General features: G+C 41.1%; 1 protein-coding gene across 1 annotated transcript in view; it reads left to right on the forward strand.

Annotated features, from left to right (window-relative positions):
* Positions 1–637: 637 nt before the first annotated feature.
* The window catches only part of LOC125046107 (proline-rich protein 12-like), a 25,797-nt gene continuing 14,047 nt past the window's right edge, over positions 638–12,387 (forward strand). Inside the window, exon 1 of the mRNA XM_047643746.1 lies at positions 638–902. Coding sequence (XP_047499702.1) covers positions 885–902 — 18 coding nt within the window. The 5' untranslated portion in view covers positions 638–884. The remainder of the gene's footprint in view (positions 903–12,387) is intronic.

The raw sequence follows: 12,387 nt of genomic DNA on the forward strand, positions 1-12,387 counted from the left end.
CGCTGTCGCCGCCACCCACACCCTCAAGGAACGCCCAAAGAGACGCCCGTGGCACGCCTTTTTTCAGCCTCTCTCCTCGAAGGAAGCTAATGTAATATCAGAGGTTCGTTGGCAAAAGAAGGAAAAAAGGCGGAGAGAGTAAAAAAAAAGACAAAAAAAAGAAATATAGCAAGTTGAGTAGCTTTCGCCACGCCGAAGGAGGGAGGGGGGGGTAAGGAAAGGGGGGGGGGCCAGGGAGTTGCAGGATGCCGCTACCCTCGACAACATTTTGATTTCCCTTTTTGTATTCGCATGTTCGTCGATTTACTTAGTTAAATATGAGGAATCAGACTTTAAAAATATTATACAATGTAACATGTAAAACACTATTGGATAAAGAAAACAGCATAGCAGACAATCAGCTCGTTCCTCCCGCCCACTCAGCCTTTCCCCTCCTTTTCCTCCCTTCGCCAAGAACGCGACACATTCACAGTCACCGGGCTTTCATAGGATGGGGGGGAAGGGGGAGGGGAAGCGAGGTTTTCGGCTCGGGGTGGGGGTGGGGGGAAGGGGGGGAAGAATAATTGGTCTCGAGTATCGAAGGTAATAAAAGGAGTGAGTAGCGACGGCGGAGGCTTAGTAGTTGTCTGACGGCGGTAGTGGATGGAACCGCTTTCACTCCACGCTCGCGTTTGGGGATCTTGAGAGAGCGAAGTCTTCGGTGTGGCTTGAGCGAGAGAGGGAGGTTGTGAGACCCTCTCTTCTTTCCCTCTTCACTCTCCATCACCTTCTCCCCTCTTGGTGGAGATAACAGAACACTCAAAAGCGCGATAAACAAACGAAAGAAAGTAGAGAAAGGAAAAATAAACATTTAAGTCGTGAGTGGAAAGCAGAAAACTCCAGCCATGAGATTATCTGTGCTGGTGAGTGTCCTATGATTGGAAGTCTGTGGTGGTGTGAAATTTAAGAAATATATATATCATATATACCAAAGAGAGATCATGTCCGAGTCCTTTTTGGAATTCATCCCTGCATGCTTCATTTGTGTGGACGTTCCATCATTCTGTAAATAGTGCTTCACTGCATGTGTTGTGTTGGCGAGTGTATAGCATTGAGGTAGCTGTAGGAGCGGGCGCCGTGAGATTGGTTTCTACGGCGCGTCGAAATCCCCAATCGCATTCGCTAATCAATTTTGATGTCTGAGGGTCCCTTGTGTAGAAGAAATTCGTGATAATATTGCAAAGTATGGATCATGTCACCCATACTTGCTTTCTGATTATTTTCCATTTTCGTCATATGTAAAAATATGTGTATATGAGTTTCCTGTCCGAGTCATGTTTGGTCAACGGGATACAGAGAAGTAAAATTTAAAAAAAGGGAAAATTTTCTAAATAAATTCCAAACGCGCCTGATGCTCCAAATTCCAGAGCTAATAATTTCAGGTCGATTTTATCGGGAGCACGAAAGGCCGGCTTGGAGGTCGAGCCGCAACCAGGCCAAGTTTAAATCTCCCGCCACGAACAGGTTCCAAACGGGCCGAGGCGAGACCAAACCCAATTTTTCCACGCGATCAGAACCTGTTTCTCTCCCAACACAACTTTCTTGTAGAACTGTCTGTTTTCTCTCCTTTTCCGTGTTTAAACGATGCGTTGATAATTGTTCTGAAACTTCCCTTCTTTTCTTTCACCCCAAATCGTTATTCTTTGGAAAGCCTGCACAGGGAAACGTTGTTATGTTTACCCGTCAGAGCGAAGAACGTTTGATGTCGACCTTGAACGCGGCCGCGACGGGTATCAGCGCCAGAAGACGAATTGAGACGAGTTTTTACACCCGCGTTTAGGAGGCTAGGAGGTCATTCGCCCGAGTTTTCATCTCCGAATTAATGGTCTGTAATTACAAAGGGGTAAATCTTATCGGTATCACGGCGTGGGATATACTATACTATTTGCTGCACGTATTAAGGGGGAGTAAAACGGTCACGTAGAATCCTTTTCAAAAAAAATTCATTCGGGGAAACGAGAGACGCTGAAGATTCACCCTTGACCTCCTTCGGTTAGCTGATGATCTGAGTGGAGAGGTTTAATGTTTTTCTTATTTTTCTCGGTTTTATATCTCAGCAATCTGGTTGATGACTTGCTACTCCTGTGAAAAAAGTATTAGGTACTTCCTTGTATTCGGTTAGAAAATAGTCTTCGAGATTCCGTACACACAAATATTCGGAGATGAAATATAAATTTCTAAAATATCATAACTTTCTAAAATAAATAAAAAAAGAAAAACAAAAAGCGAACAAATCCACGTCTTAGAATCAAACTGACGTAATAATGACGTCTTAAATCACACACAGAAAGAAGAAATAAACAAATAAACCACTCCTTCTCACGTGATCTATTGTTTGCGCTAACTCCTAACCTCACCTATTTCGCTAAAAAACTCGTAAACCTCATTACTCTTAACCCTTCACTTGCCGCAACCCTTTCTACACGAAGTCTAATACTTTTCGCATGAAAAAAAAATATATATTGTTGCTATATCTTTTATATATTTTCGAATATAATTTCATATCAGTGTTATAGTAATATTTACTGGTGTCTTTTCGATGCAAAATATTTATATGAAAGCGTGAACATGCTATAGAAGCGTTAATAGATATATTTAGCTGTTTTTTTCTTTAATCATCATAACCATTTTAACTAACATACGTCATTATTTAACATCAGCAACAAAATGGCGGATGTTTATGGAGGGAGGTAGAGAGCTTTCAATGATAGGCAGATATGTGGTGAGGAGGAGGGGAGGGAGGGGAAAGGGGGAGAACGGAGGGTTTAGTAGGTGGGGGATGGGGGGGCAGGGAGAAGGGAAAGGGGGGATTGAAGGTGGGGGGGGGAGTGCTGAGTAGGGCGGGGTCGATGTGCAGAAGCTTGGTCACTCAGCAAGTCTGGAGAAGATTAGGTCAAGCCAGCACTTTCTCTGCCCGGCTCTTACCCTCCTCCCCCCTCCTCACTCAGTCCTCTCCTTCCCATCCGATCTCCCCCCCCCCCTCCTCCTCCTTCTTCTTCTCTTTCTCTTTCTTTTTTCCTGCTTTCCCTCCTCCTCTTCTCCCTATCTATATTTTCTTCCTCCTCCAAATCCTCTTTCTCCATTACTGTGTCCTCTTCTCCCCTCCCCTCTCTTTCCTTTCTCGACCTCCTCCACTTTTTCTGTTATCTCCACCTCTCCTTTTTCCTCCTTCTCTTCTTTGATTTTTCTTTTACTCCTCTACCTCCTGATATCCCCTTCCTCCTCTTTTTCCTCCTTCCCCTCCTCCTATTTATCTTTTTCCTTTACTTCCTCCTCTTCTTCCCAATTCCTTTCCTTTATCTTTCTGTTCCCCTTTCTCGCTTACCTCATTTTCTCCCTCTTCTTTTTCACATCTCATCCTAGCTTCTTCATCTCCTTTTCTCTCACCTCCATTTTGCTTTCTCCTCCTCCTCCTCCTTCTCTTTTTTCTTCTTCTCATTTTTCTTTTCTCCTTCTCCTCTTCTCCTCCCTCCTTCCTTTCTCCTCCTCCTCTCCTCACCTCTCCTTTCTCCTTCCTCCTCCTCATTCCGTTTTCCTTTCTCCTCCTCCTCTCTTCTCCCCCACACTTTCCTTTCTTCTCTTCCTCCTCCTCCTACCCCCCCCCCCCCCCTTTTGCTCTCGCTCGCACGGGCCGGTCACCAGGATCGGAAAACGCAAATAAACCACTTTCGAAGCTTCGAAACTCGTCCGGGCGCTGACGATCCGAGATTCCGAAACCTAAAAAAAAAGGAAAGGGAGAAAAAAAGGCTTGTCGGATGATCTTGTTGTTCCCGGAACTGGTTTGTTCGCACCGAATGAGAAAATACCTGGAGAGAGAGAGAGAGAGAGAGAGAGAGAGAGAGAGAGAGAGAGAGAGAGAGAGAGAGAGAGAGAGAGAGAGAGAGAGAGAGAGAGAGAGAACTGATTAAAAAAAAGAATAAAAAAAGAAAAGAAAATCGCGATCGATCCGGTTTTCGATTTTTTTTTTCTCTTCAGGTTAAAGTTTTTAGGAGTTGGCTCTCTTCTGGCACTCTCTTGTCTCCTAGGTTAGTGGCACAAGCCTAGTGTTTTATTGAATTTGATTCTAGGATTTATTTATCGGTTTATTCTATTTTAAGGTTCTCTTTCTCTTGCGTTTACATTTTTACTTAAGTGACAAAGCGTTTGTTTATTTGATTTCACTGATTCCTCCAATTGACTTTAAACTTTTTCTTAAATTTCAAATTATACAAATAATTCCAACATTCATAACGACTTCATCGAAAAAGATACATATACACTTCATTCATCTAATTCATACCATTTTCAGATCCCTCTTAGCCCATGCGGCTCACGATTTCTTGTTGAAAGCCTCTTTTATCACCGCGAATGACCCTATGGGGTGTATTTCTTTTTTTCTCTCTCTCTCTCGTTCTCTTTAATTATGTCCGACCACCATTAAAGTGTGTCTTGTTTATTTTCGTCCTTTGACCTTGTGTACTCGGCCCACCAGATGCTGCCACACAGTTTGCTCACTTAGCCGCCAAATTGCAGAGCTATGACGATGCATTTTTCAGTAAATTCTTTGTCATAGTTTTCTAGGTTATTCGAAAATGAGACATTACTGACCACTCATCTTCTAAGACTTCTTATCCGGGATGATACACGGCAGATTGTTATCTTTTCTGCCCTTCATTATTTGGAATGATACGACACATGCAGCTTACGTATGTGCCACGTTTCGTCATCCGGGAAGTTGCGACACAGTTTGATATTTTTTCCGCCCAATGGACATCCACGTGTTTAGTCTTCGCTCATCCGGATATGAGGAAGGGTCAATGTTCAGTACGCCGAAAAATATTAGATATTCGGATTTTTATCTTTCTTTTTTTCTTTTTGATGAGCTTCATGTTCGGAAGAAACCGGATGCGACCGTTTGCTCGACTTTCCATGCTTTATTTCTTGTTGTCTATCATAATTGCCTTCCATTACCTATCTCATCATCCGTAATTTAAGATCGTAATCTTTCGAAAGATTATGCTTTTTTAGACATAATAATGCTAATATTCACGCTTTCTTTTCTTACACAAAAGGTGTCTAATTTCACCGTCCATAGTGTGGATTTTCTTCATTCAAATAATTCATATATCTATAAATATATATATATATATATATATATATATATTGTATGTAGGTTTATAAGCTTATATGTTCAGAATTCTTTCTAAAACCGAACGCAGAATAGAAACAAAATGAAAGTACAATAAAACGCGGGAAACTTTATGCATAAGATATGAACGGTTGCGAAACAGTTTGTGCGTAGCTCTCATAACCTCTTATGTATGTGCATATGTCTGCGCGTATGTAAGGTTATACATTTTTTCACACACACGAAGTCCGGAAATTCACACGTTTGTCATACTTCCTTTCTCGCAGTGTATGGCACGTGTGACATCACTTTCACCTTGTGTGGCCGGTTCTCCTCCTCGTCCGTTTACATATTTTCAGTTTCTCATCTCGTCACTCATTCATTTTCACTTCTTCTCATTTTGCGGTCTGGGATTTTCCTTTGGCTCTTTTTTTTTTTTTTTTTTTTTATTTTTTGTGTTTGCACGAGTGTTTAGCTTTTTTTTTGCGGTTAGCTGATTGTGCTTCTGTTATTTTGGCGCGAAAGTCTGGTTGAGTTTAGCGGGGGGAGGGGGGGGTTAGAACCTTTTGTTGGCGTTTGAAGTCGAGTTTTCGCGAATTTGGGAATTCTAGTTTTCAAGCCATTTGCAAGGAGGATCTGCAAGTTTGTTTTTTTTTTGTTGCTTTTTCACAAGATTTCAAATTTGCTTTTCATCATCAGTTCTCAGGCAAACGGAGGCACATTTTTTTCTCGCACACACGAACGTCGTTTTTGTTATATACTGTAGATATGTCTGGATGGTTTGTTGCTGTTTTTATCTATATCTCCCACCCAGATTTCTTTTCTATAACCATCTAAAGTACCGTGTTTTAACCAACCCTAATTTCTTTTTCTTTGATTTCTTTTTCCTAAAGCTGTTTTCTCTAGCATCACCTTTACTTTTTATGTTAGCACTTTCTTTGCTGGAAAAAAAAAAAACTTTTTTCTTATCCATTTTGACCGCTTTTTCATTTCCCAAAATCGCTTGTCATTCGATTTATCTAGTTCGACCTTTTCTTTTCTTTATCAAATATTCTTGTCATGTCTCTTCTCTCGGAGCTTTCGTTTGTCCGGTTTGATTCAATTCTCGTTTATCAGGTGTTCTTCGCATCGTCATTCCTCCGTTTGTGCTTGCTCGACTTTCATTTTCCTTTTCTTTTTGCATTTTTAGCAGGATCTTTTAATTACTTCCACGCATGTCGAGATTTTCATCAATGTTTTATTAGTGTAATTTGTTCTGATACTGACATTCGACCGGTTCTCTTTTGCCTGTCTTTCCATTTTTCTAAAATTTAATTTTCTTTCTTCCTATGCATTTTCTTTTCTTTCTTGTGTCAGGTCATCACTTACTATCTACTTTCTCTCTGCTTCAGTAAATTCTCTGTAACATCAGTTATACTTTAATTTTACTCTCTTCTCTTAATGTTGCAACAACAACAACAATAATAATAATGATAATAATAAAATAATAATAACATAAATTTTCTTTGAAGTAATGAATAGAATAACATACATTTTCTTTATTTTTGTTTATTTGAAGTAAGTTGCTCTATCGCAGATCTCGGTTATTTATATAATACTGTTCCGTTTTCTCTTCGCTTTGCATCGCCCACCACACATCAATATCCGATGCCTGAATGATGCTAACACTACTTATACCCTATGGAGCAGCTAGCTGGGTATCTCTACACCAAGGAAATGTGAAATGGGCACTGAGATAGGCATAGACCCGTCATTAAGGCATATATTGAGATGCGTAACGCTGATTTTATCTGTACTCTCTATTCCTTATAAGGGAACATTGATCATCCTATGGTGGCAGGTAAAGGTGAAACTCATGCACCCCCTTTGTTGGTCGGAAATCCCGTGGATAGGATGGGGGCTTTCGTCCATCTGGCCTTTGAACTTTAAAAGGAATGGGATTAGGTTTCATTTTGCCTTTGTATCCCTTCTCTTTTTCTTGCTTTTTCTTTTGCTTCTGCGTCGTTTTGTTTGTAATTTTGTTTTGTTTTGTTTTTACTCATCCGTTGACTATTTAGTTGCGGTGTGAGAATAAAAAAAATGGAATGCATTTTTTTTTTTCTCATAAAAGTTGAAAGTGAATATTTCATATATATGAGAAAAAGCGGACAGGTCGTTTATCTCGACATATTTCCGGTGGCTGCAACAGGATGGGGCATTTTCTTGTCTTTTGTTTTCGTTGCAACTTCCGTCACACACATTCCGCAGTCAGTCCACTTGGTGATCTGTAGATTGAAACATTTCACTTTTTTCTCCCAGCGGAAAATCAGTTTCCCTCCGTAATGAAATATTTCACCATCGCCGCTATGCGAACTGGAAATATTATCTGAGGAATTCGCTCGTAACTGACCACCCTCTTTTTTTTTTTTTTTTTCCTTTCTTAATTCGTCTTTCTTACTCTTTTATCTCTCCCTCTCCCTCTCTCCCTCTTCGTCCGTGACTCTGCTGAAAATACTGCTCGTCACTACCTGCGTCTTACTCACTCCTGCAGACGGAGAGCATTTATGATTGGCTCCTCGTGCTTACTCATGGCTCGCACTCGCTTGGGATCGGAGTTAAATCTACTACCGAGTTATCTACATATTTCCTCAGATTTATAGTTTCCCTTTTTACCATTAATTGCATTCCGTAGTTTAAAAAACATAAATAAAAAATATGTTTATTTGATATACTTTCCAAAAGGTGAAGTCAAAACTGACGTGTACCCTTTTGATGAATTGCAAATTAGTACATTTTCAAAGTAATTCTCTAAAGATTCAAAGTTACTTGGTTGATCAGTAATTTTACATATTCAAATAAGTCCGCTTTAATATAAACAAAGAAAGAAAAATACCCGTGAACGCGTGAGGATGAAAAGTTTTAAAACAATAAAACAAGCCCAGCACGTAAGCGAACGTAGCGCCTCGTTCATTAGCAACGATCTTCTTAAACCACAAACTCGCTAGCCGCTACGTTATGCTCCATTGACTTTCGAACTGGAGCACTCGCGGGCTTTGAAGTCATAAATGCGCGTTTTACTACACTTTCGGTTTCTCTTTCTCTCGCCCTTTCTTCCCGAGGCCGTTACGTGTTCGTCAAGTTAATTATGGACATAACAACCCGTCTCCATCTGGACTTTGTGTGTTTGGGGGGGGGGGAGGTAAAGCGTGCTTACTTTCTTAAGTTGTTTATTGTGGTTTTACGGATATGTGCGTGAGTCGAGAAACGCGGTTAACACAAGATGAATTATTGGCGTTTTGTAAGTGGATATGTATTGTCGTTTTCGCCCCCTGATCATCGGCACATATACGGGCGGAGAGCAATGTTGAAATCACATCTTACTCTCTATAAGAAACTGGCAGTCGAAAGCCAGTCAGCAGATTGGGAAAAGATGATTTTAAAGCGGCAAACTTGACTGGATTTAGGTTACGATACCCGGTCCTCCGTCGTGTCGAATTCCGAGTGACATTTCACCGGTAAGAAGCCCCACCTTTTTCCCCGCCAGGTGTGAGAATGCTTTCTTCATTACTTGTTCGTGTTCAACCTCGTACATGCGAACTGTTCATTTGCTTGTTGTTCATTCCATAAGCGGAGGAAATAATCGTTATTGGGAGTGGAGCAAAATATAATGTTATTATGACGTGCGTATTTTTCTTTTCTTTTCCTCTCTCTTTTATTCTTCATTTCTTTGCCTTTTTCTTTATCTACCTTTCTCTTATTTAAGTTTCTACAGAGCCGTGTACTTGATTAGAACGCGTCGATGTGCTGACAACGTGTATTTATGAATGACGATGAGGTATTGCAATGTAATTTGTCTTGCATTCGAGAAAAAGTATACATGTAATAATTTGTTCAGATAAAATTATATTTGTTATTATTCTTTTTATCTACCGTGTCAGTTTTCCTTCCATTAGTTAGGGAAAGTGAAACTAACATACATGATGATGTATTTTGATAGACAAGTAATCCACGGAATGAAATTACAATAAAACAAATAAATAAAACAATTCGACAAAGAACCGGTAGATGGCGCGCCGGTGCTGTTTACATTTGAGAAAATGATCATGGCCTTAAAATGCGAAATTTCTACATCCGACTGAAACCACCTAATCACGTCTCTCTTCAAACAGGCCTTCCGATCAAAGCCCCTATCATTGCTTATATTTAATTCACCGTAATATCCTGTCTTACTGTTATTTATGACTGAGGTTTCCGCGCCATTTTTGCTTTCCTTCCGACCCCGTTCGAACCATTTTCTTTTTCGACTTTTCTTCTCATGTTTCTAGTCTTCGTTATATTCATTCGTTGTTTGCCTCTCCTTGTTATAGGTTGACCTTTTTCTTAATTTGTTACGCCCCCTTTAATCTGAATTTAAATTTCATATACTTTATTTACTTTACTAAATTTTATTTACTTTATTTACTCTCTCTCTCTCTCTCTCTCTCTCTCTCTCTCTCTCTCTCTCTCTCTCTCTCTCTCTCTCTCTCTCTCTCTCTCTCTCTCTCTCTCTACCCACTGCCCTTTTCAAATTTATTCCTTTTCTTTCTCCCATCTTCCACCGTCTTTCTCCTCTTACTTTCTCCTTCCTTTCCCCCTCCCCCCTCCCAAAATAGACTTTTGTCCTTCGAGCGTCCGACCTTGGGCTTCCTCCTTCCTCTCCTTCCCTCTTGCCCACCGTCCCCCCTCTTCTCTTCGCTCTTTCCCTCCCTTCCTCGTCCCCTCCTTTCTACCCCAGCCTCCCTCTTCTCCTACCTTCTGTCCCTCCCTCCCTCTTCTCCTCCCCCCACTTTCTCTCCCTCTCCCCCATTTTTAAAGTTTCTCATGACTCTCTAATTCTCGTATGTTGTTATTGATTACACTTCGACCTGGAGGCTTTTGTGACTTTCTGTTTTTCCTTTTCAAGACGAGTAGGTTACCCTCGAAAGAGCTTAAAGAGCGTGAACAGTTTCGTTTGTGTGTCAAGAGTTCACGCGCGGAAACAGAGACACAGAGAGAGTTTGTTATTATTAGCATTGCTGTTGTTGTAATTTATATGCACATATATATTATATATGTATATAATATATATATATATGTGTGTGTGTGTGTGTGTGTGTGTGTGTGTGTGTGTGTGTGTGTGTGATATTTACTGGGTAAACTGATGATGATGGTTTTACTGACTTGTGTTGCAGATTGGCAGGTTAATAGAAGTCATCCGAGTGTGTGTGTGAGAGAGGGAAACGTACTATCTTTTTAAATGCAAACCTCGACATTCTAAACGAAAAAAAAGTCTCGGATTTAAAGCCATAATAGCGAGATCTAGCGAGACATCAGAGAAAGAGAGCTGGATGAAAGTATTAAATCACAATGGCCGACAGATGTCTTTTCCTATCTCCCTCCATCCTCCGTTCCCATCTCCTTTCCCTCTCCTTACGTTCTGCGAGACAGAGGAAGGAGATCGAGGGGGAGGGTGTGATACATCTCAGTGTGTCGGCACGACTTGGCTATCACTACCGTCCATCTTTCAGCGGTGGAGGAAAAAAAACGAACTTACTCACACGACTGCCTCTCCTCCTCCCATCCCCTCTCCCCTCTCTCCTACACTCATTGTCTGGCGAGAAATTTATTACGTACAATATAAATATGAATAAATAGAAGAAAAAAAAACTAATGTCATACAATGCACGTACTTTTCCTTCATACTCGAACGCACCATATTTCAGAGGAAAAGTGTCGGTTCCTCCATAATTTCTCGCTCAGATTAGCCTGCGGGATTCACTGCGACCAGACACCCCAGGCAGTGTGCATGTTTCCCTACATGTGTGTGTGTGTGTGTGGGGGGTGGGGGGGGGGGGGGTGTACGTGTGTGTCGATCATGACGCTTTGGTTTCTCAGCCTGGAGGGATAGACAAGACAGGTGTTGGCTGCATGCTCACTGTACTGTCACTGTCTAAATAATTGGCTGTAAAGAGAAAATATATTTATTATCGTAGCATGCATGCACTTGATATCTGCTGGTTGATTTGTTTTATTGTATTAGAAGTCGGTAACGTTTGAAAATAGCTATGCATTATGTTTTTCATTTAGCACTAAAGTTTTCTCCTTCCCTAGCGATCAGTTTATTGTAAAAGCTACGACACAATATTAGAAAGTCTAGTAATAAAATCACAAAAACAAATATTCCATCGTAAAGACTGATGATTCGTAATAAAACAATAAATAAACATCTATACGACTTCTATACAACAGATATATCGAAATGAAAGTAGCTTTCATTATCTCGATCTAACTCATTCTGGTCATGTTCATCTTCATAATTGTTATGACAACCGTTAATTAGCTAGAAGAACAAACAGCTTGTTGGTTATGCTGTGCCCGGTAGCGCCAACCCGTATTCATCGAAATTAAGTGTCATTGTCTTAAAGGAACTACAAATGAATCAAAAGCGATTACACAGCGACTGTCGACGGAGCCATGACTCGAATAAGGTTGTCTTTATTAGGCTTATGTATGGACATGGAGACAGCACTGGGGAGGTACGCAAAGGGGATCCTCATACGGCAACACTGGACACGACGCACCCTGTTCGCGTTCAAAGGCTGACATGAGTTTTCGTTTTCTGTTCTTTGTTTCATTTGTATTATTCTTTTTTTGTTCTCCCTTTCCTTCTCGTTCGCCGTCTTCTTTCAATTATATCCCCCTTTATTATCGTTACTATCACATCTTACTTTTCATTCCGTCTTATCTTCACTTCACCTAACCCTTCCTCCTCCTCCTCATCCTCCTTCTCCTCCTCCTCCCCTTCTCTCTCCCCTCTCCTCTCTTCCCTTTCATCTTTCCTCAATCCTCTCTTCTCTCGCATCCTTCCCCTCTCCTCTTCCTCCCCCTTTCCTCACCGTTTATCATCCTCTCCTCTCCTCCCTTACCCTCCCTTTTCCTTCTCCTCTTCTCCCTTCACGCATCTCCTGTCACTCCTCTCTTTTCTCCTTCTTCTCCTTCTTCTCCTTCTCCTCCTCCTCCTTCTTCTTCTTCTTCTTCTTCTTCTTCTTCTTCTTCTTCTTCTTCTTCTTCTTCTTCTTCTTCTTCTTCTTCTTCTTTTACTTCTTCTTTTACTTCTTCTTCTTCTTCTTCTCCTCCTCCTCCTCCTCCTCCTCCTCCTCCTCCTCCTCCTCCTCCTCCTCCTCCTCCTCCTCCTCCTCCTCCTCCTCCTCCTCCTCCTCCTCCTCCCTGCCACTCTCCCTTCC

This window comes from Penaeus chinensis, chromosome 38, assembly GCF_019202785.1.
Source record: "Penaeus chinensis breed Huanghai No. 1 chromosome 38, ASM1920278v2, whole genome shotgun sequence".
In the NCBI taxonomy this organism is placed as follows: domain Eukaryota; kingdom Metazoa; phylum Arthropoda; class Malacostraca; order Decapoda; family Penaeidae; genus Penaeus; species Penaeus chinensis.